The sequence below is a fragment of the Ostrea edulis genome, chromosome 4 (genome assembly GCF_947568905.1).
Source record: "Ostrea edulis chromosome 4, xbOstEdul1.1, whole genome shotgun sequence".
In the NCBI taxonomy this organism is placed as follows: Eukaryota; Metazoa; Mollusca; class Bivalvia; order Ostreida; family Ostreidae; genus Ostrea; species Ostrea edulis.
The window spans coordinates 77,028,553-77,055,517 of record NC_079167.1 but is presented as its reverse complement, the minus strand read 5'-3'; the positions used below and the strand labels follow the sequence as shown (position 1 = coordinate 77,055,517).

The window sequence follows — 26,965 nt, the reverse complement described above, 5'->3', positions numbered from 1 at the left end:
TACAACCCCCACCCCCATGCCATACCTCTTTGTTTTAGGTTTGAATACTGCTTCTTCACCTCTTCAATTCCCCTTTGACTGGTTTCAGATTGTCTACATAATACACATACATTGTATTATTTCAAAGGTGAAATAGAAAGAAATGCTCTTTAAAAAATATATAGACTGTTCATTTAATGGATCATTTAAGTAAATATTACCATATCATATATTTTTAATAGAATGTAATCAAATTTAATTTAGAATGAAAAGAACAAATGATAAACTCATAAAGTATGACTACACAATTATCTGTAAAATATCCTGAAAATCATATTTTATTGGGAATGAGAAATCATTCATTTTCCATAATAAGGTTCGGTACAATACATCTCTTGAAAATATTAGATGTTCATTAATGCTGGGTATAGATATCGCAGGAACCGGTAACTTATACTATGCTACCCCCTAAATAATTTTTAAAAAAACCCACATTTTATTTGGGGATGGTATAGGCCTAGTGTAGATCCCCTACAATCATGACTATTACAAAATTAACGGTTCATGTATATATATATAAATATATATATATATATATATATATATATATATATATATATATATATATATATATATATACACAAGTACTTATCTCAAAAACCTCGCATGCTATGGTATAAATCTATAGCATAGCTTGTGAAGTTTATAACACAAGCGTCTGTGGTATATTACGACTACTTCCTCAGTAATCAAAACTCGAAGTATTCAAATTCGGAAATGCACTGGTACAAACTAACTATATTTATTTCCAATCAAGGGCCCTCAAGGGGCAGCATGAAAATACATACAAATAATGTACAAGTAATAAAGTGTATGTGCAAAACACGTTCGTCTTAATCATAGTAAGATGATAATATTTGTTAAAAATAGACATTGAGTTTATATAGGGGCAATGAAAATATACTCCCGTTGCAATTGAAGCAAGGTGTAGATTCGCCGTAATCCCAAACTCGTATGATACGATGGTCTCGCTTCCGGTAAACAAAATGAGCAGATCGGTGCCAATACAATTCGCCTCAATAGCATGTATCAACAAACACTCGACTTTGATAATAAATATATGGATGTCAAAAATAGTTAACAAATTTTAGATTTTGATTAAGATCAATTTAATTAATTATTTATTTAAAACATAATGCGTTTGTGCAATGTTCCGGGGATGAACTTCTTTTCAATAAAAGGTACACAGATTTTGTTGATAGGAAAAAATATAACACAGTACTTACGCATTGACGAATTGAGTGACTTCCTCCCACGCTGATTCCTTCACACGAGAGTTCTTCACTCCCCCTGCCCCCTTCATTTTGCCGAGAAGGCGGTCCTCTCTGCATCGGACCGCCTCCACCAAGGCCAAACGCTCTCTCTCGGTCCAATTTGGTTTCCGTGCTTTAGGAAAGTCCTCCATCTTGACATTATACGCGACAGAAGACAAGCAGACGATTTGTTTACGAAAGATACAGCTTTGCGGATGTTACGTTTTTTGACAGACGGGCCGCTTAGTGTCGTGAGGAATAAACTCAGCTGAGCAATAAGATTAACTCAGCTGAGATTTTGCTAAGATCGTTTTGAGAAATGCAATTTGAGAAAAATCTCAACTAAGATTAAAACTCAAACTTAAGTTGAAGCTGAGTATAAGATTTGAGATTTTTTCGAGAAATCCAGGCCTGGTGTCTTTTACAACTGAGATTGAAATGCATCCTCAAAAGTTTCTTAATTTGTATGGCTACACTAATTTGGAAGATGCATGAAATATTATTTTCATTTTATGTCATGGCTATGGACAAATCCTTGAAAACACTTTAACATCATGCCTCTCCGTCATAATTGTAGTGCAATATAATAAGATTAGTTCATGATAAAATACGCAGGCCACTATGTGATGATTAAGATTCACAGAATATGATGCAGGTGCCAGAATCCAGAATTTTAAATGTCGTATTCTGATTATGAAACGTCAGAATATAATTTATTCAATTTATATGAATTATATTATTTTGGTACGTATCTTTTCGTCATCTTTCTCTGCAACATATATATCCAATATTTCCAACTCTCCATATAGGTGATCATTAACTGTTTAATTTCAGGATAAAGCTGAGCGTGGCGTGTGTATGTTCCACTATACGCAGTGGCCTGACCACGGTGTCCCAGAACCGCTGGCTCTTGTGGTATTCCATCGACACGTTCTGAAAACTTCTGTCGAACATCCAGGGAAGCACACTCTTGTTCACTGCAGGCGCGTATTACTATTTATTCTTTCATATTTTTCAATAGCAACATAGTATAATTCATCCACTGAATATTTTCAGCCTGTCGCAGTAATAACAGTGATATTTTCAGTGTGAAAATAACATTACTTCATGACAGCAATGAGAAAATGTTGGGAATGTACAAGATAAAATTCTGAAATTGGATTTTTAAAATTTCGTGCACCAGACAGGATTTAGTGAACTTTGATTACCTTCAATATAATTTACCATGCTGATGATCTCACTGTTGTTGAAGGGTTTTCCCCCAAAATAATCATATTTATCAAATAATTTTACTATTCGACTAATTGAGATCCATGTCTAATATACAAGAATGTTAACCATTGATAATATCAACTACTTCTATTTTAACCGTTGGCTATATTAATGATTTCTAATTTAACCATTGATTTTATTGATGACTTCTATTTCAACCGTTGATTATATTGAAGAATACTAATGACCTCTATTTAACAATACAGCGCAGGGATTGGTAGGACAGGGACATACATAGCATTGGACGCGCTTAATAAGGGAGGGGAGATAACCGGGAAAGTTAATATCCGGCAGTATGTAGAAACCATGAGATACAGCCGTGCTAACATGATCCAGGGCGACGTTAATTTTTGTTTTTACTCTATTTGATTCCTAGTGGATAGTTTTACGGGATATCTTGATCAGGCCAACGGAGTTATCCGTAGTCAAAATCAATGTGCTAAGAAGGGTCTAACATTTGATATGAAACACGTCAGACAGCATTTAGTCCAATGATAGGTTATAGATAATAAATTTCAATTGAAATGGTAATTGTTACGTATGTGTTCTCGTTTATCGGTGTTCAGGTGTTTTCAAACAATTCTCATTCAGACGAAACTTCGAAATCAAAGTCCTAGATCTGGTTAGTAGCATTCAATTCTCTGTAAAGAATTGTTGGTAGATGTGCTATATCATGCCTGTATTCCTTGATATGTTACATATCATATTCCCATGGACACGAATTGTGCTCCTTTGTTAGGTGACATGTTTCTATATTCATATGAAGCAGAATTTATTCAAAAACTTCTACGCGAGAAGAAAAAATATCTTGCTGTGGCCTTCAATTCGACATTTAGATATATCGACGACGTTTTGTCTATTGACAATAATAACTTTAATTCATATGTCGATTCGATATATCCCTATGAGCTCGAAATAAAAAACACCATGGAGTCGTCCACTTCTGCCTCATATTTAGATATTTTATTGAAAGTAGACATTAACGGCAAACTGACAACTCAACTGTATGACAAACAGGATGATTTCAGCTTCTTTGTCGTCAACTTCCCATATTTATATAACAATATTCCATTATCACCAGCATATGGTGTTTATATCTCTCAACTGATTTGGTATGCAAGAACTTGTTCTGCGTATAGTCAGTTTTTAAATCGAGGCAAGCTACTGTCAAACAAGTTGATGGCACAGGGTTTCAACAGTCTCGATTGAAGTCAGTATTTTGCAAATAATAGGGTCGTTATAACGATCTAGTTCATCAATGGACCCTGTCATTGCGTCAGGTGCTTTCTGGCGCGTTTCATATAGATAGTTAGATCGTTCTTGACACACTGATTTTGACTACCGATGCCTCCGTTTGCGTGATCAGGATATGGGGCTCACGGCGGGTGTGACCGTTCAACAGGGGATGCTTACTCCTCCTAGGCGCCTGGTACCACTTCTGGTGTGTCCGTGGTTCCGAGTTTGCCCACCTATCTATTTTGTATTGCTTGTGGGAGTTATGAGATTGATTGTTGTTCGTTGTATTCGCCTTTCATATAGATATGTGTATTGTGTTAGTTTAGAATGTTAGATCATTACAAATAATATAAAGAGAGAAAATCAGCTTTTTGTAATACCCGTTTATGATACAATTCATATTTAAGGATCAATACAGAGTTGTTTACTTGGCATTACTTGAGTCATTCCGAGGAAAAGGAAGGTCTGTATCAACCAGGACATTTCTACGAGATTTCCAGGATCATTCCTGTTATATCAATCTCGGAGAAGTAGCCAATAAATCACCACTTTCTGCTGAATTTCAGGTGATTCTATTTATGAATCTCTAATAAAATATCAGCGTGTCTTAGTCTGGATGATTTGAACAGTTTGTTGGATATTCTAAAACGATATTTGTGATTTTGTACAGTAACATGTGACATGAGAATGATCTTCAGCTCTTGTTTCTAGGACCTGTTGTCCGGAAGACGAGAATACACACAAGAGGACTGCAAAGCAGGGCGGCAAAACGTATCGGCCAATTACACACCCAGTGTTCTGCCTGGTAAACCAGTTTGTACGATACATGAATACCTTGGTGCCACAAAACGCAGTTCATCTTTCAATAATGATAGAATATTACCGATTAATGATTACTCCCCATCACAGTTGAATATTTACATTTCACTAATGGCACCACACTTTTAACATAGAGAGTTTACAATGCACTTTCACTTTAACATAGTAACATATCCATGTAGATACATTCTTACTGATGTCTGCCGACAAGAGATTCCCAGGTGACTCGATCCTACGCCTCCTGTATTCCATTTTGATATAATTGCACTTTAGCTCTACACCCTTTAAGTTTGACTGAATCAGCTCCTATTATATATATATAGGGTACGCAGAGAAATAAAACCCACCTGACTGATGAATTGTATATATTTTTTCTTGACACCATTTCAGTTGAAAGTTACATGTGTCCATTGTCAAACACTAAAGGGAAGAACACCTACTACAACGCAGTTTCTTTACAGGTTTGTCTGCTGTGTAATATATACATTTGTCAATAGGACATGAGGGCGATATGCTTATCAGACCGCCATTTGTTCTAGCAAGGGGTTTCTGATATACTTATATTCTTACAAAGTAGAGTAAACCCATTCGCTGGTGAAAATGGTCAGACCTAAGAACAATTAAAAGTACAAAATGTAATCCTAGGAATTGAACTTTTTCAAAGATTCCAAGATAAATATTAATTTCTGTATAGATCAAAACAATTCTGTCATCTTTATTGTGCAGACCTTATCAATTGATAACGTTCAGATACTTAAATTTCTTATGGATCGCCTTACGGGAACAGTGTATGATTTTTATGTAGGATTAATGACCTTTGTTCTTATTATGCTTCACCTGGAAGGGGATGGTCAATATTTCATGTCTGAAATGTCTAACTTTGAATCATATAGACTTATCAAATTGCTAAATCAATTTGTCTTTGAGATAACACGGTGTGTTGATTCGCTTATTGTGTGTAGCGCAGGTGTTGGTCAATCATAATTTATTGCGAGTCGGCATATGATGGTTATGTCTCGCAACTGATTCAAGTCTATGGACAATTTTTAAATCGAGACAAGCTGCTGACAAATACGTTGCTGTTACGGGAATTTTAACCGTCTCGTTTACGGTCAGCATTTAGTAAATTCTATGGTCTAATTTGCAAATATTGTACAACCTGTCATTAGGTCGAAAGCTGTCTAGAGCCGTTCTGATTTTGACTACGGAATACTCAGTTTACCTGATCAAGATGTGACCGGTCAAAAGGAAATGCTTGCTAGTACTCCACCTTGGAATCTGATGTCACCTCTGACTAGTGTGTCCAGGAATGCGTGTTTGTCTTCTTATTAATGTTGTATTCTTTATAGGATTTATTACATTGGCCACTCTTCGTTATTTTCACTTTTGAATAAGTCTATTTGCTTCAAACAAGAAAGAAATTGGCCTTGTAAATTGTACCAAAGATGTTTCAATAGCAACATCATTGAACAAAAATATTCATTATGAAGAATTTTTTTTTATGTGTATCGCAACGTTCTACAGTGATGCCTTAGGTGAGGGGATTTTGGGTAGAATGATGTCAGTCGCTAAATTGGAGTAAGAAAAGTAAAGTGGTATCATTGTATGCATACCAATTTAACGAATCTCGATATTTAAACTGTTGAAACTTCTACGATATGTGATTTATCAAACTGTTATTGATAAGATGACAATGCTCATATAGCAGTCTACTGATAGGTATGAAATAGAAAGGCTTGGTGGAGTTCATAGTATCGAGTGAGTATATTTTCTAGGTCTACAAACTATCCTTTCTATAGACTGTGGAATCATTAGAATTCGTGGTGGCTCAATTTTCGTGGAATTCGTGGGTACCCCTAATCCACGAATTTACATCCTCAACGAATAAAGAATCATAATTACATTCCATAGTTATATTTCTTACAAATATATAAATCCACGAAATTACATCCCCACGAACCAGTAAAAATCCAGCAATCCACGAAAATTGGTCCCTTCGAATATGAATGATTCTACAGTACTTTGAATGAGCGAGTACATTTTCTAGGTCTACAAACTATCCTTTCTATGTAGTTGAATGCGTGAGTACATTTTCTACGTCTACAAAATATCCTTTGTATGTAGTTTGAATGAGTGAGTACATTTTCTAGGTCTACAAACTATCCTTTATATGTAGTGTGAATGAGCGAGTACATTTTCTAGGTTTACAAACTGCGGATAACTCCGTTTATCTGATCAGGATATGGGGCTCACGGCGGGTGTGACCGGTCAACAGGGGATGCTTACTCCTCCTAGGCACCTGATCCCACCTCTGGTGTGTCCAGGGGTCCGTGTTTGCCCAACTATCTATTTTGTATTGCTTATAGGAATTATGAGATTGATCACTGTCCGTTATCTTCACCTTGCATGTAGTTTGAATGAGTGAGTACATTTTCTAGGTTTACAAACTATCCTTTCTATGTAGTGTGAATGAGTATATTCTCTAGGTCTACAAACCATCCTTTCTATGTAGTGTGAATGAGTATATTCTCTAGGTTTACAAACTATCCTTTCTATGTAGTGTGAATGATTATATTTTCTAGATCTAAAAACTATCCTTTCTATGTAGTTTCAATGAGTGAGTACATTTTTAGGTTTACAAAATACTTTCTATATAGTTTCTATATAGTTTGAATGAGTTTCTCAGAATTACGACAGAGATAATCCTCATAGTTTTTAAAGAAAATCTGGAAATTTTACTTTGTATGTGTTTTATACATTTGTATTGATTTCGGGTGTAAACCTGACAATAAACTTTCAAAACTGTCCCGGATGTCATTTTAGCGTGATTGTTACTATAAATAACGGTTTAAATCTCACACTCAGAGGTAACGTTCGGTAACATCAGTATTGTGTGTAACTTTGTAAATGTACATGTAATAAATATATGCTGTTTTATTGAATTTTATTTTTGGATTAAAATCACCGATCTTTCAACTCGACATAAACACGTGTAATTACAAAATGCAAGCAGTCTAGACGAAAATACTATACACTCCTTGTGCAACCTCAGAAACCAACCAGTCATAATAATAATAATAATATCCAGTCATTGCAGTTCTGCATTTTGTCAGTTTTCAAATCCAGGCAAGCTACTTACAAACAAGTTGATGGTACAAGGGTTCCAACATTCTCGATTGAAGTCAGTATTTCGCAAATTCTATGGTCGTTATAGTTCTTGGCACGCTGATTTTGAGTACGGATAACTCCGTTTACCTGATCAGGATATAGGGCTCACTGCGGGTGTAACCGGTCAACAGGGGATGCTTACTCCTTCTAGGAACATGATCCCACCTCTGGTGTGTCCAGGGGTCCGTGTTTGCCCGACTATCTATTTTGTATTCCTTGTAGGAGTTATGAGATTGATTAATGTTCGTTATCTTCACCTTTCATGATTTAAGACGGTTTACGATTGGCATGATCTTCAATTTTGTAGTTGACTCCTTTCTTTATTATAACCATGCCCATAGTTTGTGTTTTCTTTTTCAGTCTTCACTTTGGCTTCCTGCTAAAAATGAAAGCAAAACGGTTGGAACATTCACGACTAAAATGACAGATTGTACACAAACGACAACAGTCACCAAGACTAGCATTACTCTGCACCAAAAGGTGTTCATTTATAAAGTTTTCTGATGAATTTTGTTTTTACATTTCAAGAAGTACTGTTTGGTATTTATAATCCAAGATTCGTTTCGTCTCGAACACATGATTGCAGGGAGCTAATGGCATGAGCGTTTGCGTACTGGAAAGTAGAAGATGGAAAGGAGGAAGCGACTCCTCAAACCGGAGAGTTTTACTTGATCTCATCAACGAATCGAGGGTGGAGGAAAGGACCCACCCCGAGGGAAGGATTCTGGTTCTGTCGAGGTTTGATTTGATTATTATTTTTTTGGCAAACATGTGTAATATCTTAAGAATTATTTGAAGATCCAGACCTGGGGATTAAAGAAAGGCTACTTTGGTCACGGGTTAAGCCAACTACACTCTTAATCTAGAAATAACACAAATACACCCGGTATAACACTTGTGAAAATTATACATCGCTTCTGATAAAACAAATCTTCCAGAAAATAGTCATTTTATCGCATACCAAAATGAATTCAATTCATAAATTATTTTAGCATCAGAGTAATGAGATAAAATTCCATGTAACTTAGTGATGGGGCCAAGCGATGTGGACAATTCTTGGTTGTATTCAATGCTCTGGAACAACTTACCATGGATACAGAGGTGGACATATTTACAATCACAAGACAACTCCAAATCCGACGACCAGAGTTTATATCTTCTTTGGTATGATTGAAATACTTTCATTTTCCACTCAAGTTTTGAATACGATTTCTTTTCCTTTGCACATCAATGTACAGAGAACTCCGTGTTTTTCTATTTTCAGGAAGAATATCAGTTTTGTTACGAGGCCATTGCTGATCATCTCCAAAGTGACACAGTGTACGCGAATTGCTGAGGACCAGTCAAAGAGACTGTGACATCAACCAGCATTTCTCCTAATAACAATGGAAACACGTTGAAGAATTGTTTCATTCACTGGAGACCAGTATTATATATGTACTGGTGTTATTGACTCACCCACACTTCACTTATTGTATATGCTTGTTTCTTATTAACTATTCTTCCGCTTCTTCTTCTTCTGCCTTAAAATGTCCGCCACCGTTATCTGTAACCAATAGATGAAAGTATTAGAAATTCAAGGATGTGATAAGGCAATATATCTAGTTGTGTAGAAATGTTTTTGGTTTCAGTTTAAATGGAGTTAAGTTATATTTGGGGGTGGGTCCAATATAGAACTATGTGTGGAAAAAGTAGTTCCTAATTCAACAGATATAACTTCTTTTTTCAGTTTTAACAACATTTATTCAGGTATATAGTCAGGCTTTTACACAACCCTTACAACCCAACCTGACCGGGGGGGGGGGGGTTACTGGGTTTTAAGAATTCCAACTCTTTTGCTCACACATTCACACGGACATTCATACTAAACGAAGGCTAGAAGTAAAGAAAGTAGAAAAATTGACAATGTACTCTGGCTGAGTTCATAAATATCATACTATAATAATTAACAATCGGATATATGATGTAATACCAAGGTTGTTATTTAATAAAATACTACTTTAAACACATCGTTGATTGAATATACATTTACTTCACCTCTTACGAAGAAAAAATTATAACAAATGTATATAATACTAAAAAGAAGCATTTTAGGATATTTTTGTTTTAACATATTTTACGTTATGCTTGAGCTAATGTTTCAAATAATTTCCATTTCTTTTCAAACTGATCTGTACAATTATATTTACGTGCAATTTGTTTTTCCACTCTGTATACATTTATCCAAGTGGCTTTAAATTTACTGTATTACAATCAATCTCCTGTTCATTTGGTTAAGTATATATAATGTTTGAAATGGTAATTTACAAACTTTACCATTTTAATTTTCGAACATCCAAGGATAAAAGTTTTCTTATCAGTTATGATATTGAATGAAAATGTTTCAGTAAACCAACATTGCACATTTCTTTTTAAAAAATACTGACTTTTTCACAATCATACATAATATATTCCAATGATTCTCTCTCCTCTAAACAAAAAGAACATAAATCGTTTGATTTCCCAATCATTTTCAAAAAAGTGTTTGTAGTTAAAATTCTATGATTTACTCGATATTGTAGCCATTGTTATTTACTATCTTTTGTGTTCATAAAAACATCCATGTGAATTCCTCTCCATTCTTCACTAGATATTTCAAATTGTTTATTCCATTTTCTTTGTCCAGTTTGGTTTTTCTTTGCTAGAATTCAATATTTTGTAAATTTTTCTATTGTTGGTTTTATCATCTAGCAAAGGTAAAATGTAAGGGAATAGTTGGTTCTTGTTTTTTATTCAGATTATCGATATTAAAATATTTCATCATTTTCTTTACTGCTTGTGTTACTCCAAAAAATTCCAAAAATTAGTTTTAATATCAAATATTGTTTTGAATTGAGCATAAGTCATTATATTCCCTTCCTCATCCAGTAACGAATTTATTAAGTAAATATTGTTTTTACTTCATTCCTTCAAAGACATTCATTTTTTATCTACTTTAAGTTTTTCATTGTACAAAAGCAAAAGTTTTACTCATTTTTTCTGGTGTCAATTCATTTTCAAAACAAATCTTCAGGTTTTTTCCAAGAATTAAAAACATCTTGCCAAAATTTGTTTTTTGATTTTTCAATATTCTTTAATGCATATGTTGGTCCACATCTAATGACCTGACTAATATTAATATCTTCGCCCATGACAAATTTCCATTTTGCTGAACTCTAGCAATTTTTAACCCAAGATATTTTCATACTTGCAATATTTTTTTTTATATTTATCATGTTTAAACCACCCTTTTCATATTCCTGGTTAACTATAGACTTTTTTACTTTATGAACAGCACTTTTCCACAGCAATTTAAAAAAAATAGACAGTTTAACTGGTCAATAGTATCTTTTGATGGATTCGGTAAGGAAATAAACAAATGTACAATTTTTGAGATTGCTAGAGATTTTATAACAGTTATGCGGCCAATTGGAGTCAGATTTCTTCTTTTCCCTTGTTTTAATAAATTCTTAATAGAAGAAAAGATATAACTTGAAAAATATGATAGCGTCCTGGGGTCTTCAGAAATGAGAAGATGCCAAGGCATACAAACTAGTATCAAGGTCAAAGGATCCCAATGACCTTGACATCTGACCATGAATACCAAACCTGGTATAACTCTGGAATCGATATTGATAGAGACATGGAAATTTCTCAGGTATAATAAGACTAATAAGCAACAAACTAGCATGAAGGTCAAACTACTCCTATGACCTTCACCTTGTTCATAAAACGCATTACATTATGGGACCAACAGAGACATGGAATCGATAAAGATTTGATACTGAAATGGAGCTGAGTCGAATCACACCGTTCCATGACACATCCAGTATTCAACGTCTCCTCCAATACGATGCAACATACATCCAGTCACCGCTTACTCTCTTCCATTATATCTAATTCAACTTTTTAAAACCATTGCACCTTTAATTCGGCGTCTAATCCATTTAATTCCGCGCTGTAACTCTACCTGATCTGAACGCACTCCATCAGCCATTTTTGTTGATGTTTTCATTCTTACTTTCATGTATTTCTACGCGCCATTTCATAAAAGTTAATTAAAGCTTGTTGATGAGAGAAATTCATTTTTTACTATTTATAAAAACACATATTTAGATGATAAGAAATTGAAACTTATAGCGCATTGATGAAAAAATTGTCCGTCCAGTTTTTCCTTTGATACCTGCATCAAGAAAATAATTATAAGTTTCATTTCTTAAATTGATTATATGTTTCATTTCTTAAAATCAAGGTCTTTTTGGAAAAATAGTAGTACTCGGAGAAAGCCCAGTTTTATACAGTCAATACTTCCTTTAGGATAATGTTTAATCGGCAGTTTATAAAAAACCTATTTTGTCATGTCTTGATTTTAAAATACATTGTTGCCACCCTAGCACTGTTTAGAATTGGTCTTGTTTAGTTCCATACGGAAGACAATCTCTTTTGTATCGGATCAGTTGAGATATATACACACACCATATGCAGGTGGTAATGGAATATTGCTACATAAATATGGGAAGTTGATGATGGAGAAGCTAAAATCATCCCATTTGTCATAAAGTTGAGGTTTTATTTTGTTGTTGTTCTCTATTTTCAATAAAAAATAAAGCTAAGTATGAAGCAGAAATGGGCGGTAGCTCCCATAATCACCGAGACCAGTTGCTCCATATGAAGTCGAACGAGGATAGCTTGTTTGTACATGAATATAAAGTGAAACAAATATCTGTTAAAAGATGTGCAATGCACCCTGAGTTTGAGATCAAACGTACATATACATTGATATGTGGTGAAATATGAAACGCTTAATGAAGACTTTCGTACCAATGGTATTTGAGTATTGAGACGCCTTAATTAAGGAGACCCGGTACTATCACCGAATTTTCGGCAAAAAACTAATGTCTGGTAAATGTACATTCACTATCTGTTTTCTCCTTAATTTCTATTGATGTCCATCGCGTTTTATATACAACGATGAAGACACAGTTTGTTTCAATTCAGTTAGATCCAGCTTTTTATTGTTGTATGTCCGCGTATGAATACATGCATATTAATTCAACGAGCTAATTTTTCAACTACTGAAAAATATACCAAGGTGGTAAAGCGGTGTGCATTAATATGTAGACCAACTTGCAAATAAATAAAGAAAAATAAATATCATTCTTGTTACAGGCTATTTTTATTTACCATCGCTTGAATATGGATATCATTACCAAATATTGAAACAAGTCAAAGTCAGGTTATTTTAATTGCTGCGTTTAAATGCAAGGTGAAGATAACGAACAGTGATCAATCTTACAACTCCTATAAGCAATACAAAATAGATAGTTGGGCAAACACGGACCCCTGGACACACCAGAGGTGGGATGATGTGCCTAGGAGGAGTAAGCATCTCCTGTTGACCGGTCACACCTGCCGTGAGCCCTATATCCTGATCAGGTAAACGTAGTATAATATTTGTACTTTACTAACTTGAAAGTGTGTCTATATTTAAAAATAAAAGATACAGAAAAAATGTAAATACAAAAATTAGAATGCCTTTGGTTTGTTAAAATGTAGACGGAGATCACAAACATTACCGAAATAATTTGCATAACCTGTTGATAAATCACAGAAATATCATTCAAATGTTACTCAAGTATATATGATAATGAAATAAAACACCAAACTAAAGAGAGGATATCTATGTTGGTGTTCGAGAGACACAAAACCTTATTTAGAATTTAGAATTAGCAGAGTAGAAGATAAGAGAAATGTAAAAGTCTCCGGTAGATTTCGAACCTACTCGAACAAGAGTCGCTGTCGTTATGAAACTCTGGTTGGTAACACCTCTTGACTACCAATACATTAACCCATTTAAAAATAAACGTGAATCAAGGGAAAATCACTCAAAATGTTAAACACTCGTCTGAATTTCCGGTGAACAGTGTATCATGCCGCCTTGAGGTAGCTCACTACACTTATACTTTTTATGACACTATGTCACAAGATTGCGATTTAAATGTTTTCTGAATGTATTTGTATAGATCGATTTGTTTGTCTATCATCGTATCTCAGTGGTACAAGCATTGGGCTGGTGAACCGCAGATCTCGAGTTCAAATCCGCCAGAGTCTTTTGTTTATGTGTTGAAATAATATTTTTGAAAATCATGTTTTTATCCAATTTTGCATATTTTCTGCCTTTTTGGCATATCTACTTATTCTATATCATCATATATTTTATGATTAAACCAATTCGTACTGATTTGGGAAACTCTTTCTGGGTCTAGTGAGCCACCTTAAGGATTTTGATGTGAAGCTTTGTCCAAGATCCACGCTCTAACTTCAAAACAAAAGAGGATTGTACACCAAAGGAGAATGCTTGTAGATTATTTTGAAAAGCATGCAAATAATTGTTCTTGAGAGGAGTTATCACTACATGTGCCATTCTTAAAATTTTGAACCCGAATATGACACATCCTGCCAAAGATGGTATAGATTGAATATATATGATAATACACACCATAGTGATGGGGGAGTTATGATTTGAACACAACTGAACTTCACTACATGGGAAATCATAGATATTGATTTTACAAACTGCTATCGTGCTATTGTGAAAGATTTTTTTCAAAATCCCGTACATGTTGCAGAGCCCTTGGTAATTATGTACTCTACTGAAAACCCACAACTTGTGCCCACATTACTACAGTGGTACTAATCCATATTTTTATAAAGATACAAATGATATCTCATTACTTTTAAAAACAGCACTTATAACTGTATATGAACTCTAAATTTTTCACATACGAAATAAATTCCCTCTTTGTGTTTTGAGGTAAATTCAAACATTCCGTCCGCCAGTAAGATCTACAAATAACAGACTGAGTTGGTGTATTGAATTGAACATTTTGTTCTATTATCACTAGGCCATCTGAAATTAATTCTAGTTTAGCGACAGGTCTAAAATTCAAAACCTACTAGGGAAGAAAAATATTAACAAACAAGTTTCAAACAAAGCATTTATGAATTAAGATTCATCTACATGTATTTTGAGAAATTTGGAACAATGGATACATATCATTAAATTTTAGATGTTTAGATCATTAAAAACAAAACTGTTCTGTTTCAACAGATACATTGAAGTTCTAGTCAAATGCTGTATAAATAGCTTAAGTTGTGTTGCTACAAGTAAAAACGTAATTGTAAATAAAATATTTTTTTCTGCGTTTGACAAACTGTGATTGTACGTGAACCTACACAGGCGTGTAACGTTAATCTTCACCTTACGTTAAACATATAATTAATTCAGGAAACCCCAATTTTACACTAAAAATCTAAGCTACACATTTTAGAAATGTCTATTACTATATTTAAGAGTTTATGATTATTCCCATTATAATATTTTGTCAAAAGAATGTAGGTAGTACTCAACCAAATCCGATTTTTATTAAACCACATTTTTCTATACCAGTCATATTCCTTACAATTTGCTTTAAATAGCAGTAAAGATGATGTTTCTTTGTTGCATTTTTACTCGATATCTTTCATGTAACTTTTTCAGGCTCCAATAAATGCTACATTGTCAGATTTCAGCATTTCGCAATTCTATGGTCATTATAACGATCTGGTTTGCCAATACAACCTGTGATTGGGTCAACTGCTGTCTGACTTGTTACCCAACTCTCTACTTTGTATTGCTTACAGGAGTTATGAGATTGATCACTGTTCGTTATCTTCATCTTTTATGTTCCATATCAATGGTTAGGCCATTATTTGTACTCTGAATTTTATTACGGATTACTGTGTTTACCTGATCAAGATATAGGGCTCATGGCGGGTGTGACCGGTCGACAGCGGATGCTTACTCCTCCTAGACCGTTGATCTCACCTCTTGTATATCCAAGGGTCTGTATTTGCCCAACTCTTTTTTTATTCCTTATAGGAATTATGAGATTCATTACTGTTCGTTATCTTCCCCTTTTATTTTCACGTTAGATATTTTAACACTGCTTTCTGTATTTTAGACACTTCAGGATACATAGATTGTTATTTTCCTGGTTGTTTGGTTATGGAGTTTTCGAAAGAATTACCTCGTTCAATTAGTATTACCAACAGTAATATCTTATTTTGATAAACAATTCATATGTGATTTCAGAAAGTTGTTTTGTTGTTGACTCAGTTCCTTGATGTATTTAGTGCAAAAGGAATAACTTCAAGAAGCCACGATAAATAAATGAATGAAGTGGGGTGTTGACTTAATTAAATCCTTTGAAGGCAGAAAGGCAAAAGATTTGATCAAGGATTGTGTACTGTTCGATTCCATAGTCAAGTGAAGATTTTAGAATGGCTATTTATTACTTACATAAGCCTTTGAGACGGACAAGCAATTTTTAAATACGACACGAACCACCCGCCGTACGTTGACAAACAACGCATTGACCCGAAGGAATAACACAAATGCATACATTGATCTTTGGCACCCTACAGAATACCACATTTGATATTCAAACTTCCTGGTTGTCGTCTACAACGATAAACACGACATGCATACACCTGTCTTCCTCATACATGTAGCAGTGGGATTGATTTCGTCATCTGGATACCGTGAGTAGACAGTGAATTTTACATTCATCATATCATTAGTTTCATGACTTGGTATCACTTATTCTTAAAGTGACGGAAAGATTAAACTATGTTTATGAACACATTCGCTTGCTAGTAGGATCAATTCTGTGAAACTTATAACATATTTCGATATTTTGTAGGTTTTAGCTAATCTTTGTTTACATTGCTTAACTCGTGCGATATCCATTGAATTCCAATTGTGTTATGTAATGTTAAAGAAGATAGATTATCCCTTACATGTATACAAAGAAGAAACAAGTTCTTAAACTGTTGATTAGTTGAGATCGATGATTTCGTTTGCTTTACAGAAATCATATATCAGAATAAAGAGACCGATCAGGCTAAGGAGGTACCCTTCTGCCAAGACACTGGAACTTGTCAGCTGTATCAATCCAGTCGTGCAGTGAATGGAGACAGTAACACGTGTACAAAGACAGCACCTATTGGAACTAATTCCCTAGATAAATGGACATGGTGGTATGTTGACCTTGAGAAAGTACTCAGCATCTACAGCATCAGTATACAGTTCAAAGACTATGGAGAAAAATATGGTATTGATTATCAATAAAATTCAGTTTAAGGATTATGAAGGACATGGTTACAAAGGGATTTATCAGTACCTTTGCCGATTCCCATTGAAAGAAGCTTTAATTTTTTTAATAGTGAACGATATTTCCCAGTACCTTTGTATGATCTCTCTCCTGGATAATATGAGGAGCATGGTCCTATTGTCCATAACCCCCTCTGCATAAATGATGTAGCAGTATTATATAAAACACTCTCAAAACATTGATAACTTTTCCGTAAATCCGAGTTTCCTTCATTATTATTTTTTGGTAATATGTGTTATAATGAAGATTCATCCATGATTTTCACCTACTACACGATTTCAGAATTATTAAGTGATAATTATACGTTATTCCATACAGACAAAATATATTTTTAGTGCATTTTGAGTGGAAATAATTCTTTCAAACTGTGCACTCCATTTGTAGAGTCTAACCACCAGAAATAGATCGATTGATTGATTGATTGGTTGAATATTTTTAACGTCCCTCTCGAGAATATTTCACTCATATGGAGATGTCACCACTACCGGTGAGGGCTGCAAAACGTAGGACTATGCTCGGTGCTTATGGCCATTGAGCAGGGAGGGATCTTTATCGTGCCACATCTGCTGTGACACGGACCTCGGTTTTTGCGGTCTTATCCGAAGGACCGCCCCATTTAGTCGCCTCTTACGACAAGCAAGAGGATACTGAGGACCTATTGTAACACGGGACCAGAAATAGAACTGTTGTATACTACATTGTACATGTAAAATGGAATAGTAAGATACTTTATGAAACTCAAATTTACTTTCCTATCATCAACATCTACCAATCTCAATGTTTCAGTTTTTAGGTTTTGGTAAAATAATTCATTTTTATTTATTGTTTTTGTCATGCCTTACGCTATCTAGTTTGACCACATTTACTGATACAATATGATGTAGAGTTGCTGTCTCAATTGCTGTTAAAGTTAGTTCATGTTGTCACAGTTGTTCAACCTGAAATATATGACTGTCGTCATGGGAAAAGTGAAAAATTTCACATTGCAGTTTTTCCTAAAATTTTATCATGTATCATGTATGCTGATATCACGTTATTTAACGTTTTAATGACAATTTTTGGGACACATCTGTAAAAATATTAGAAACGTCGAAGTAAAGAAATTGTAACGTCATACGTCAAATATTATGCTGATTATATTGCGTGTCCATGAAATCAATTCCAATTACTGTCATATATTCATTTCAAACACAAATATTTGATCTTATATTGTGGGGAAAAAGAAACATTATATAGAAATGGTAATATTTTAATTTCCAACGACCTGAACACCAGTGAATTCACACGGAAAGACGCAGCATCAATTTTACTATTCCAGATTAAGTTCACATTTACGCAATCATTTTACTTATGTTTAGAACTCACTTTAGACACAAATATGCATGAATGAATGAATAAATTTAATTTAAATAGTAAATGAATAAATATAGTTCAATGTCATTACTTGTCAGCGAGAATTCGTTTCTCAGTCAGAGCGAGACACCCAGAGCGAGACACGGTCCATCTTTGACTGGGTCTTTTACAAACGATCTTGCCTGACGGTACATGTATTTTTGTCTTATGAATTTGATTCATCATGATATAATATAAGTACATTTTGCATTTAATCAGATATATAGTTATCTGACCTTTAGCTAAAACCCGCGGTAGTCTCCTGTAAAATATATCAACAGCTCTGTTTCGACACAATGTAATTATCTTTTCGTCACACACTTTTACATGTATTATTTAATCTGCACAACTATCGCGAATGGATATGACATCTGTATGATGTAATGATAATAATAATAATAATAATAATAATTGGTTTTATATAGCGCCTTTTCCAGCGTATGCTGCTCAAAGCGCTTTACAATAATCAATGTACATTATTACCCCGACAGACATAAGCTTATATCAATCTAGATATATTTCTCAGCCTCATAGGAAGCATACAGTGCAAGCTGCCATTACAAGCGCTAGAGCACTAACATTATAACAATATCTTTCACTGTTTATAGCCAGGTACCCCTTTTTACACTTGGGTGGTGTGAGGGAATTCATGTAAAGTGCCTTTCCCAAGGACACAACGTCAGCCCTGTCGCGACCAGGACTCGAACCCACGAGAGTCTGACGGCCTTACCACTAGGCCACCGACGCCTTCATGTACGATCAATAAAACAGTGTTAGGATGATGGGACAGCATTTGAACCATCAACGCCGATCTTATAGTCTTCGTGAATAAGGTAGTGATTGTACTAATTTTACCACCCCTTTCATACATGCCCCGAAAAGGTGAATTTTTCTTGGTGTTGTGAACTAGAGGGTCCCTCTTGTCTAGAATTTTGGGGAGAAATTCAAGGTTTAATGAACCTGAGACAGTTGTTTTGAGCAAGAGGCATCGGACGGCGCGCACGTATACGTGCTATTCTCTCTAGTGAGGTTTACACATTCATAGTAAACTGCGTGCCGAGATGCAGAAATATTTCTATATCTAGAACTGCATATCCATGGAATTATATCTTAAATTGAAAACAAAAATACATTCCGTTATTTTGCAATATATCGTTTGTAATACTTAAAAACCGTTTTCCCAAGTTAAAAAAAGTCATATGAATAAAAAAAATCAAACTGAAATAGGGGGCCTCCGTGGCCGTGTGGTTAGAGCATCGCGCCGGTAAGTGAGAAAGTTTCCCAGTTTACTTTCGGTAGGTCGGTGGTCTCTTCCCCGATACATTGTATCTGGGTTCTCTTTTCCACCAATAAAAACTGGGTGTCAGCAGATAACTGAAGAATTGTTGAATGTGGCGGAAAACATCAACCAATCAATCAATCAAAGTGAAATACAGCAGTCATATATGATGCGGTAATTTGAATGTGTTTTAAAGCGCGTGGAGAAATTTTTACTTTTGTATATGACTGTACCTTGAGAAATTTCGTTTCTCCTCCTTTGAGACAGTGACCAACGCGGGGCCTCGAGTAGATTTACATTTTAGACAAACAGTAGATCTGAGACAGGTGATTTTAATGTAAGGAAAACATAAATTGTTGACAGCTCCACCTTTCTACATTTTTGTTGTTGTTTTGTTGGCATCATAATTTGCACTAAGGATATAGTTACAGTTTTACAACATGGCAGCGAAACTACCGGACATGTGGTAGTAAAACGAAATACATGTAGCGTTGTGTATGAATATTCGCTGTTCACGCGTCGCATTTATTCAGTTTGTGTGAGTGAAATAGTAATAGTTTACATAGACATGCATGCACCGGGGCGTCCGCAAGTATTTGACATTGGGGAGGCGAACTGGATCGAAAACTAGCATATTTTGGCTTAAATTCAGAATCCCACCTGAATCTTGATATAATTTTTTCCTATTTTGTCAATATCTTCAGGATACCATAGCAACTGTTTAAAGAGATCATTTGAATAATTATTCTTTTTAAAATTGGTAGAACTTTACCAATAAACATGAATTTAGCTACAGTTCCCCATCTAACATGAATTATGACAGATCTACCATTGCTCCCCTCACAGACAAAATTGTATCTTGTGAAAAATCATATTTTTTTTTTAGGATGCTAGCAAAAGAAGTGCATGAGGTTTGGGCTGTATATTTGACATAGGGTACTGCAGGGAGTGGCAATCCGTATTCACTGTATTGGAAAATTACGTGCGGAAACGAAAGGGCGAGTCCATTGTTGCCATGTGACTTGGAAGTTCATTCTTCACATGCTTCATACAAGCATCACACACAACGAAAAAATCTTATCACTCAAAGTCAATAAAAGCGTGCAATCGATGTCCGCCGGCACTTTATTAGAAAATAAGCTATATCAAATCATATATTTTGTGTGCTATACATTCATGGACCCATAGCCTCCCTAGACATGGTACACTTTTTATTTTCCCTTTACTTATAAACTTGGTAGGAAGTGTAGATACCCTAATTTTGTAACATACGTGACTGTCGCCGACTCAATTTTTAAAATTGAACAAGCAAATATAAAAATCTGAGAGCGTTTTTTAATTTTCGTTGCGTTTATATCGTTTGTATTTCCTAAATTTTCATTCAATAAAACTTTAACACCTTTTGCATATGATTTAAAGCAGTGGTGTATATATTACTCCATGTCGCCAGATTATATTATGTGATCATAGGGTCAATTAAACACCCAATGTATGAACAAAGATTTCGTATTATCTTTATGTTTTTGATCTATTTTGGCGCTAAAATATTCAAAAACTTTGGGAAAATATTCATCAAGCGATATTTGGATGTGACATTGAGAAGAAAATTTTGCATTTCGATTTTAGAAATGTAACATACGATACAATAATTTTTTTATGAAAACATATTTGCAGAACAAATGTTGCCCCTTTTATGAAAATCTCGTAGTGTACAGAGAATGAAAATATAAACATTTCTTTTGCAAAAGTCATTGGTTGGTCTCAAATTTGACAAACGTGTCAAGATGTAACATTCGTGATGTAACATTCGTTACCGCGAACATTAATTAAAGGGAATGATAGAACAATTTCCCGCGTGTTTTTGCTCTCTGTCTGCATGATGTGGTATACGACATGAACGTCTATTATGAACATTTGAGTTTGAAAGTCAATACGTGTTAAATTTTGGGAATTAGGATTAATTTTCTCTTTCGGTAAGTACTGTTACAACAACTGCAATGTTTGATATACAATATTGATTAAGCAGATGGAATGTTTTGGTCTGAATTTGTTCTTCTGATATCAAAGAATGTATATCGCATTCCAAATATCTCGAAATTCCTCTGGTATAAGAATTACATTGAGTAGAACGCTGGTAACATACGTTACTCAAAGTAACGTATGTTGCTTAATGAAATGCTTGATTAGACATCAAATATTGAACTACATATTGACAAAATATCATCTTTAATGATATGTTTGTTGAATATCAACTATGTTATGAAGAAACAAATGTGTTATTGTTCCCGTATTCACCAGCATATACAGATATTCTCTGCAAGAAATACAGGCCATGTTTTTCTCTGCTACTGTCCTATTTATGATACATGTAACTATGCAACTCTACATTTATCAATTTACTAGAATTCAGCATCTTTTCATAATATATCTTAGAAATGAAGGGATTAATATCTGATGATTGTTATATGCAATCTTATAGAGAAATCATTAAAAAATATTTTATCCGAGTGTAACGTATGTTACCAGGAATTCCGTTACGTAATATTATTCTACTTGTTTTTAAAAAAAAAATTTCAGAAATGGCGCTTGTGAGAGCAGAAGTACAGAATAACTACCATGAAAAAAATGCATTAAAACATAAGAACAACCATGAAAAAATGTTTTAGAAATAACATTATATGCTCCCCTTGTGACAATACTGAAAAGGTAGAATGTCTGTATAGACAGTGAAAATAAAGGTTTAACTACCGTCAAAGGCTACCATAATGATACATGTAAGTTTTGTCTCTCAAAATACTTATAAGCAACTGGTCATTTGAGTAATTTTGTATGACCTTTGACCTTGTGACTTGAAATCCAATGGGGGTCATCTATTCATAAGGGGGCACCAGTGTTTCAAGTTTGATGTCTATCAAGGAAAGACTTCTCAACGGACAATAGCGTATGTCCAGAGTAGTTTAACCGTTGTCCTTTTGACCTCAAAATCAATAGGGGACATCTATGTCTTAAGGTTCACGTTAAATATTCATTCATAACACCGCGTGGTGGATTATACTGACAGTTTCTAAGGAAAGGTATTCCAAAATAAGCAACAAAAACATAAGATTCGGTATACATTTAATCAAACTGTTGGGAAATTAAACATTTTCTTTATATTATTATTGTAAACAGATTGTTAGAAATGGTTAAATATGTTTCTTTCCATTTTTTGAATGGAAATGATGTGTTTATAGTAATGAAAGGAAAATAAGAAACATACGTTACTTTCATTGTCTATTATAACAAAGAGCAGCCCAGGTTTCAAAACATGTGTCTGTTATTTCTATAAGAATCATGAGCATTTAAATAGCGAAACATCAATCTTTTACTTTTGTTTTAATCGCATATTTATTGCAAATTAACAAATTCAGAAGAAAAGACACATTTGGTAAAAATGTTTGCTTATCTACGTTATATTTCTATTAAAATTGGTATTTCCATTGAATTCAGTGATGTTGTTATGATTTTGCAACATCAATCGTAAAGAATAACTGATGATGACATCGTTTTGGCATAATGTTTTCATGGATGTACTGTTGTGTAAGTGTTGAAACATACGTTACATAATTATAGCGCTACTTCATTTACATACAAAAAAGCTATCGTTCTATATCTATTGCTAGTCTTTTGTTTTCATATTTCATACATATTGAACTGTTCGAGAATATTTGTTAATCAATTTTATTTTCTCCCATTTCAAAGATATTGAAAGTGATATCTAGTCGTTTATTTTACACTCTTAAAATCTTATTGCTGACTTTTACAGCAGATACTTTCTTGTTGTGTTGATTAAATATTTTCTTTGAAAACCTGTATTTATTGTCTTTCGCAAATTAGAAAAATATATGCTCAGTCAATTCCAATACAAGTCATGGAATAATACATGGAAAATTAATGTTTATCTTACATATTATCATGTCAAGGACTCAGTAACGATGGTTACATGTGAGAAAAATCTCGAAAAATAAACCATACTTTGACCTACTGAAAAAAAAATAATGCCATACTTAACTTGAAACAATTTGAGGTGAGTGTTCAACAGATATTTACCATTAATAAAGGCATGTTACCATATATATTTTAAATGGTCGATAAACCATGATTTTGAAACCCTCAATTGCACGCTTTTATTGACTTTGGGTGTTATACACAATGCTAGTACTCTAACAAGTACAATATGCAAGAGCCCTACGGTCCTTATGCATTGATAGGTTGTCCCCCTTGGTTTCAGAACGTTCATTTTCCGCTATTTTTACATGCATAGTTATGTCTACATTAAACAAGATATATTTAGTGACCCCCCCCCCCCCCCGGATTTTGACGTTTTGACAAAATAACACATCTATCTGAGTTTTTTTTTTTTTTGGCTTGTCAATAATATTAACCAACTTCTCCGTACCCCCCCCCCCCTTCCCCTTTTACTTTGTACTACGTGACTTTATGGTATATCGTAAGCACTTTTTCTTATTTTTCCTTATTATGAGCTGAAATCAAATTGATATTCGTTATTTTTATATGTAATATATATTGATACTATTTACTACTTTAAATGGCGATATTAAGTTGTGTTTAATCATGAAAAGTACATACAATACTACACCTTTTGGGTTCTAGACATAAAACTTCCACTAAATAATTAGTAACTGTATTATCATTATTTGATCTGAAATGTTTGTCTGAATTTGAATTAAAATGATGGATTATCAGAAATCTAATTTTACAGCTCCATATAACATATCAGTATACTTGGAAAATAAATCGATTCTTTCGATTAGTTTTTACGTGTATGTACGGTACAAGTATACAGGACTGTGCATAAATCTATATATGTGAGATAAATCAAATACTGTATGGATAGAAATACATTTATATATTTAATCTAAAATTAAAGGTGCATCAAAACCAGAAACAATATGTAATACGATAATTAACAAATATCGGTACAACTCAGCATATAAACTTTGCGTGGTGTATAACATTTTCATTTGGAAACCTGAACGTATTTACTAGACTGTGCTACATATGTATTAACAAACACAGGTATTTGTACCCGTTCAGTGAAATTAATGACATGTAATATCTAACTAGAATTCTTTTCGGACATGTACAGATTCTATGTTGGAACTGCCATGTAATTATTTATACAAATGTATAATTAATGCATCCAAAATGTAAGCAAATACAACCAATAAACATTTTTTTTTAATTTTACGTTGCCGCGATTTTGACGTTTCAAGTTCACCAACTTTGACGTCGTTTTCTGTGAATTGTGACGTCGAAAGATAGGGGCCCTCTTCTCATGACGCCAGTCATATATATATGTATATATATATACATATATATATATATATATATATACATATATATATGTATATATATATATATATATATATATATATCACTGAAGAGACATTATTTGTCGAAATGCGCATCTGGTGCATCAAAATTGGTACAGTATAAGTTTTACATAAGCAACGCATAGTTTCCTTAATTTTCATCAAATTGTTTATTAAATGTTCCCAGCTCCCAAAATATGGCGTTTCCAAATATAGGCTAATGAATCCCTGTCATAATTGAACACTTTTCCACCTATCATCAGGTTCATCATCTTCTCATAAATTGATGATTTCAGTCATGAGACAAAGAAGCCGTTTTGCTGGTTTTTCACTGTATGTGTCAAACACAACTATAAAGGAGGATGGGTATCTATGTTACAAGAACGGACAGGAGTTACCGACCTTGGATTTCAATACAACTTGCGTCAAACATGGACGTTACGTTATATTTTACAATGAAAGACTTGACGGAACGACTTATCCTACCGGATATGAAACATCCCATGTTTACACTGAATTGTGTGAAGTAACTGTAACAGGTAATATTGTGCTACCAATTATACCTAGTGAATAAAAAATGTAAATCAATATGATAAATACAGTAATATTGTGTGTTATATTATGCTACATCGTTGTGTAGTTAAATCCGTTTAGTGTATGAATAAATGAGGTGCTATATTTTTTCTATACTACATCTTTAGGATGTAAAGAATCCGGTGTGTATGGATATAACTGTGATCTACCCTGTCCAAACAACTGTCAGGAATTGAGATGTGACATTGTCAACGGAATGTGTTTGGGTTGTACTGCAGGATGGGTGGGAGAGTTTTGTAATGAATGTAAGATTACGTATGTTACATCATTGATATACTATTGATACTTTAATGTCAATAAAGTTGATATAAAATGAGATACTGGTACGACAATATACATCAAAGGAATGAATTTTTTGGTAGCCTGTCCAGCTGGATATTACGGTCTACAGTGTAGATCTATATGTATTGGACACTGCAGAGACAACCTGTCCTGTAATCACACCACTGGAGAATGTGAATAGGGCTGCGGTAATGAATGGACAGGAATACATTGTAACACAGGTAAGTCATCTGTCATTATCTTAAAAGCTTTCGAAAAGAAACAATATATATCTAAATTTACAAATTGTACTCTTTGAGTATTTTATGGAGAAACACGGAATATCCATGAAATTTATATTTTAGATAGATGAAGACAACAAGGAAAATGGCAATTAATGTGAAACAGAAAGGGGTATGTTCTTAAAAATAATAAATTTTCAGGGTGAAATAATATTTTGCAGAGTGTCCTGCAGAATCATACGGCCCTGATTGTGTGTATAACTGTAGTGGACAGTGTCTAAGTTACCTCCCCTGTAACAGGGCAACAGGAAGATGTGACAGTGGCTGCAATCTAGGATATACAGGGGAACGCTGTGACAAAGGTAGGGTTCACAAAATTTTGTTTCGAAAGCTACTTTTGGGTTTTGATAATTCACACAGATTGATCACTGTTCGTTATTTTCACCTTGCATTCACATTTATTTTTCCAAGTGTGTATTTTGCTTGTCTATTGAAAATTTGGTTTTCCCAGAGTGCCCTCCAGGAACATATGGCCCAGATTGTCTGAATGTCTGTAATGTGACAAATGGCTGTAATCCAGGATATAGCAAAGAACTCTGCGACAAAGGTATATTCATTTGTACTAACGATATTCATGAAGAAATCAAAAAGTCAATTAAGTACTACAAAATGTACATGCAAAAGTTATGCTTCGAAAACGTTGTTTGAGAGCCGGCTTTTGTATTCTGTTTGTCTTTATCTTTCACAAACCAAGCTTGGAAACACATTGCTTTACTTTTTTTCTCATTATGCTTTGTTGTTA

The 26,965-nt window shown here is 34.1% G+C and overlaps 1 protein-coding gene across 1 annotated transcript in view; it reads left to right on the top strand.

Annotated features, from left to right (window-relative positions):
• LOC125669308 (uncharacterized) overlaps positions 1 to 26,965 on the top strand; it is a 255,519-nt gene that overhangs the window by 146,182 nt on the left and 82,372 nt on the right. Inside the window, exons 3-4 of the mRNA XM_056163849.1 lie at positions 25,363 to 25,605; positions 25,768 to 25,905. Coding sequence (XP_056019824.1) covers positions 25,363 to 25,605; positions 25,768 to 25,905 — 381 coding nt within the window. The remainder of the gene's footprint in view (positions 1 to 25,362; positions 25,606 to 25,767; positions 25,906 to 26,965) is intronic.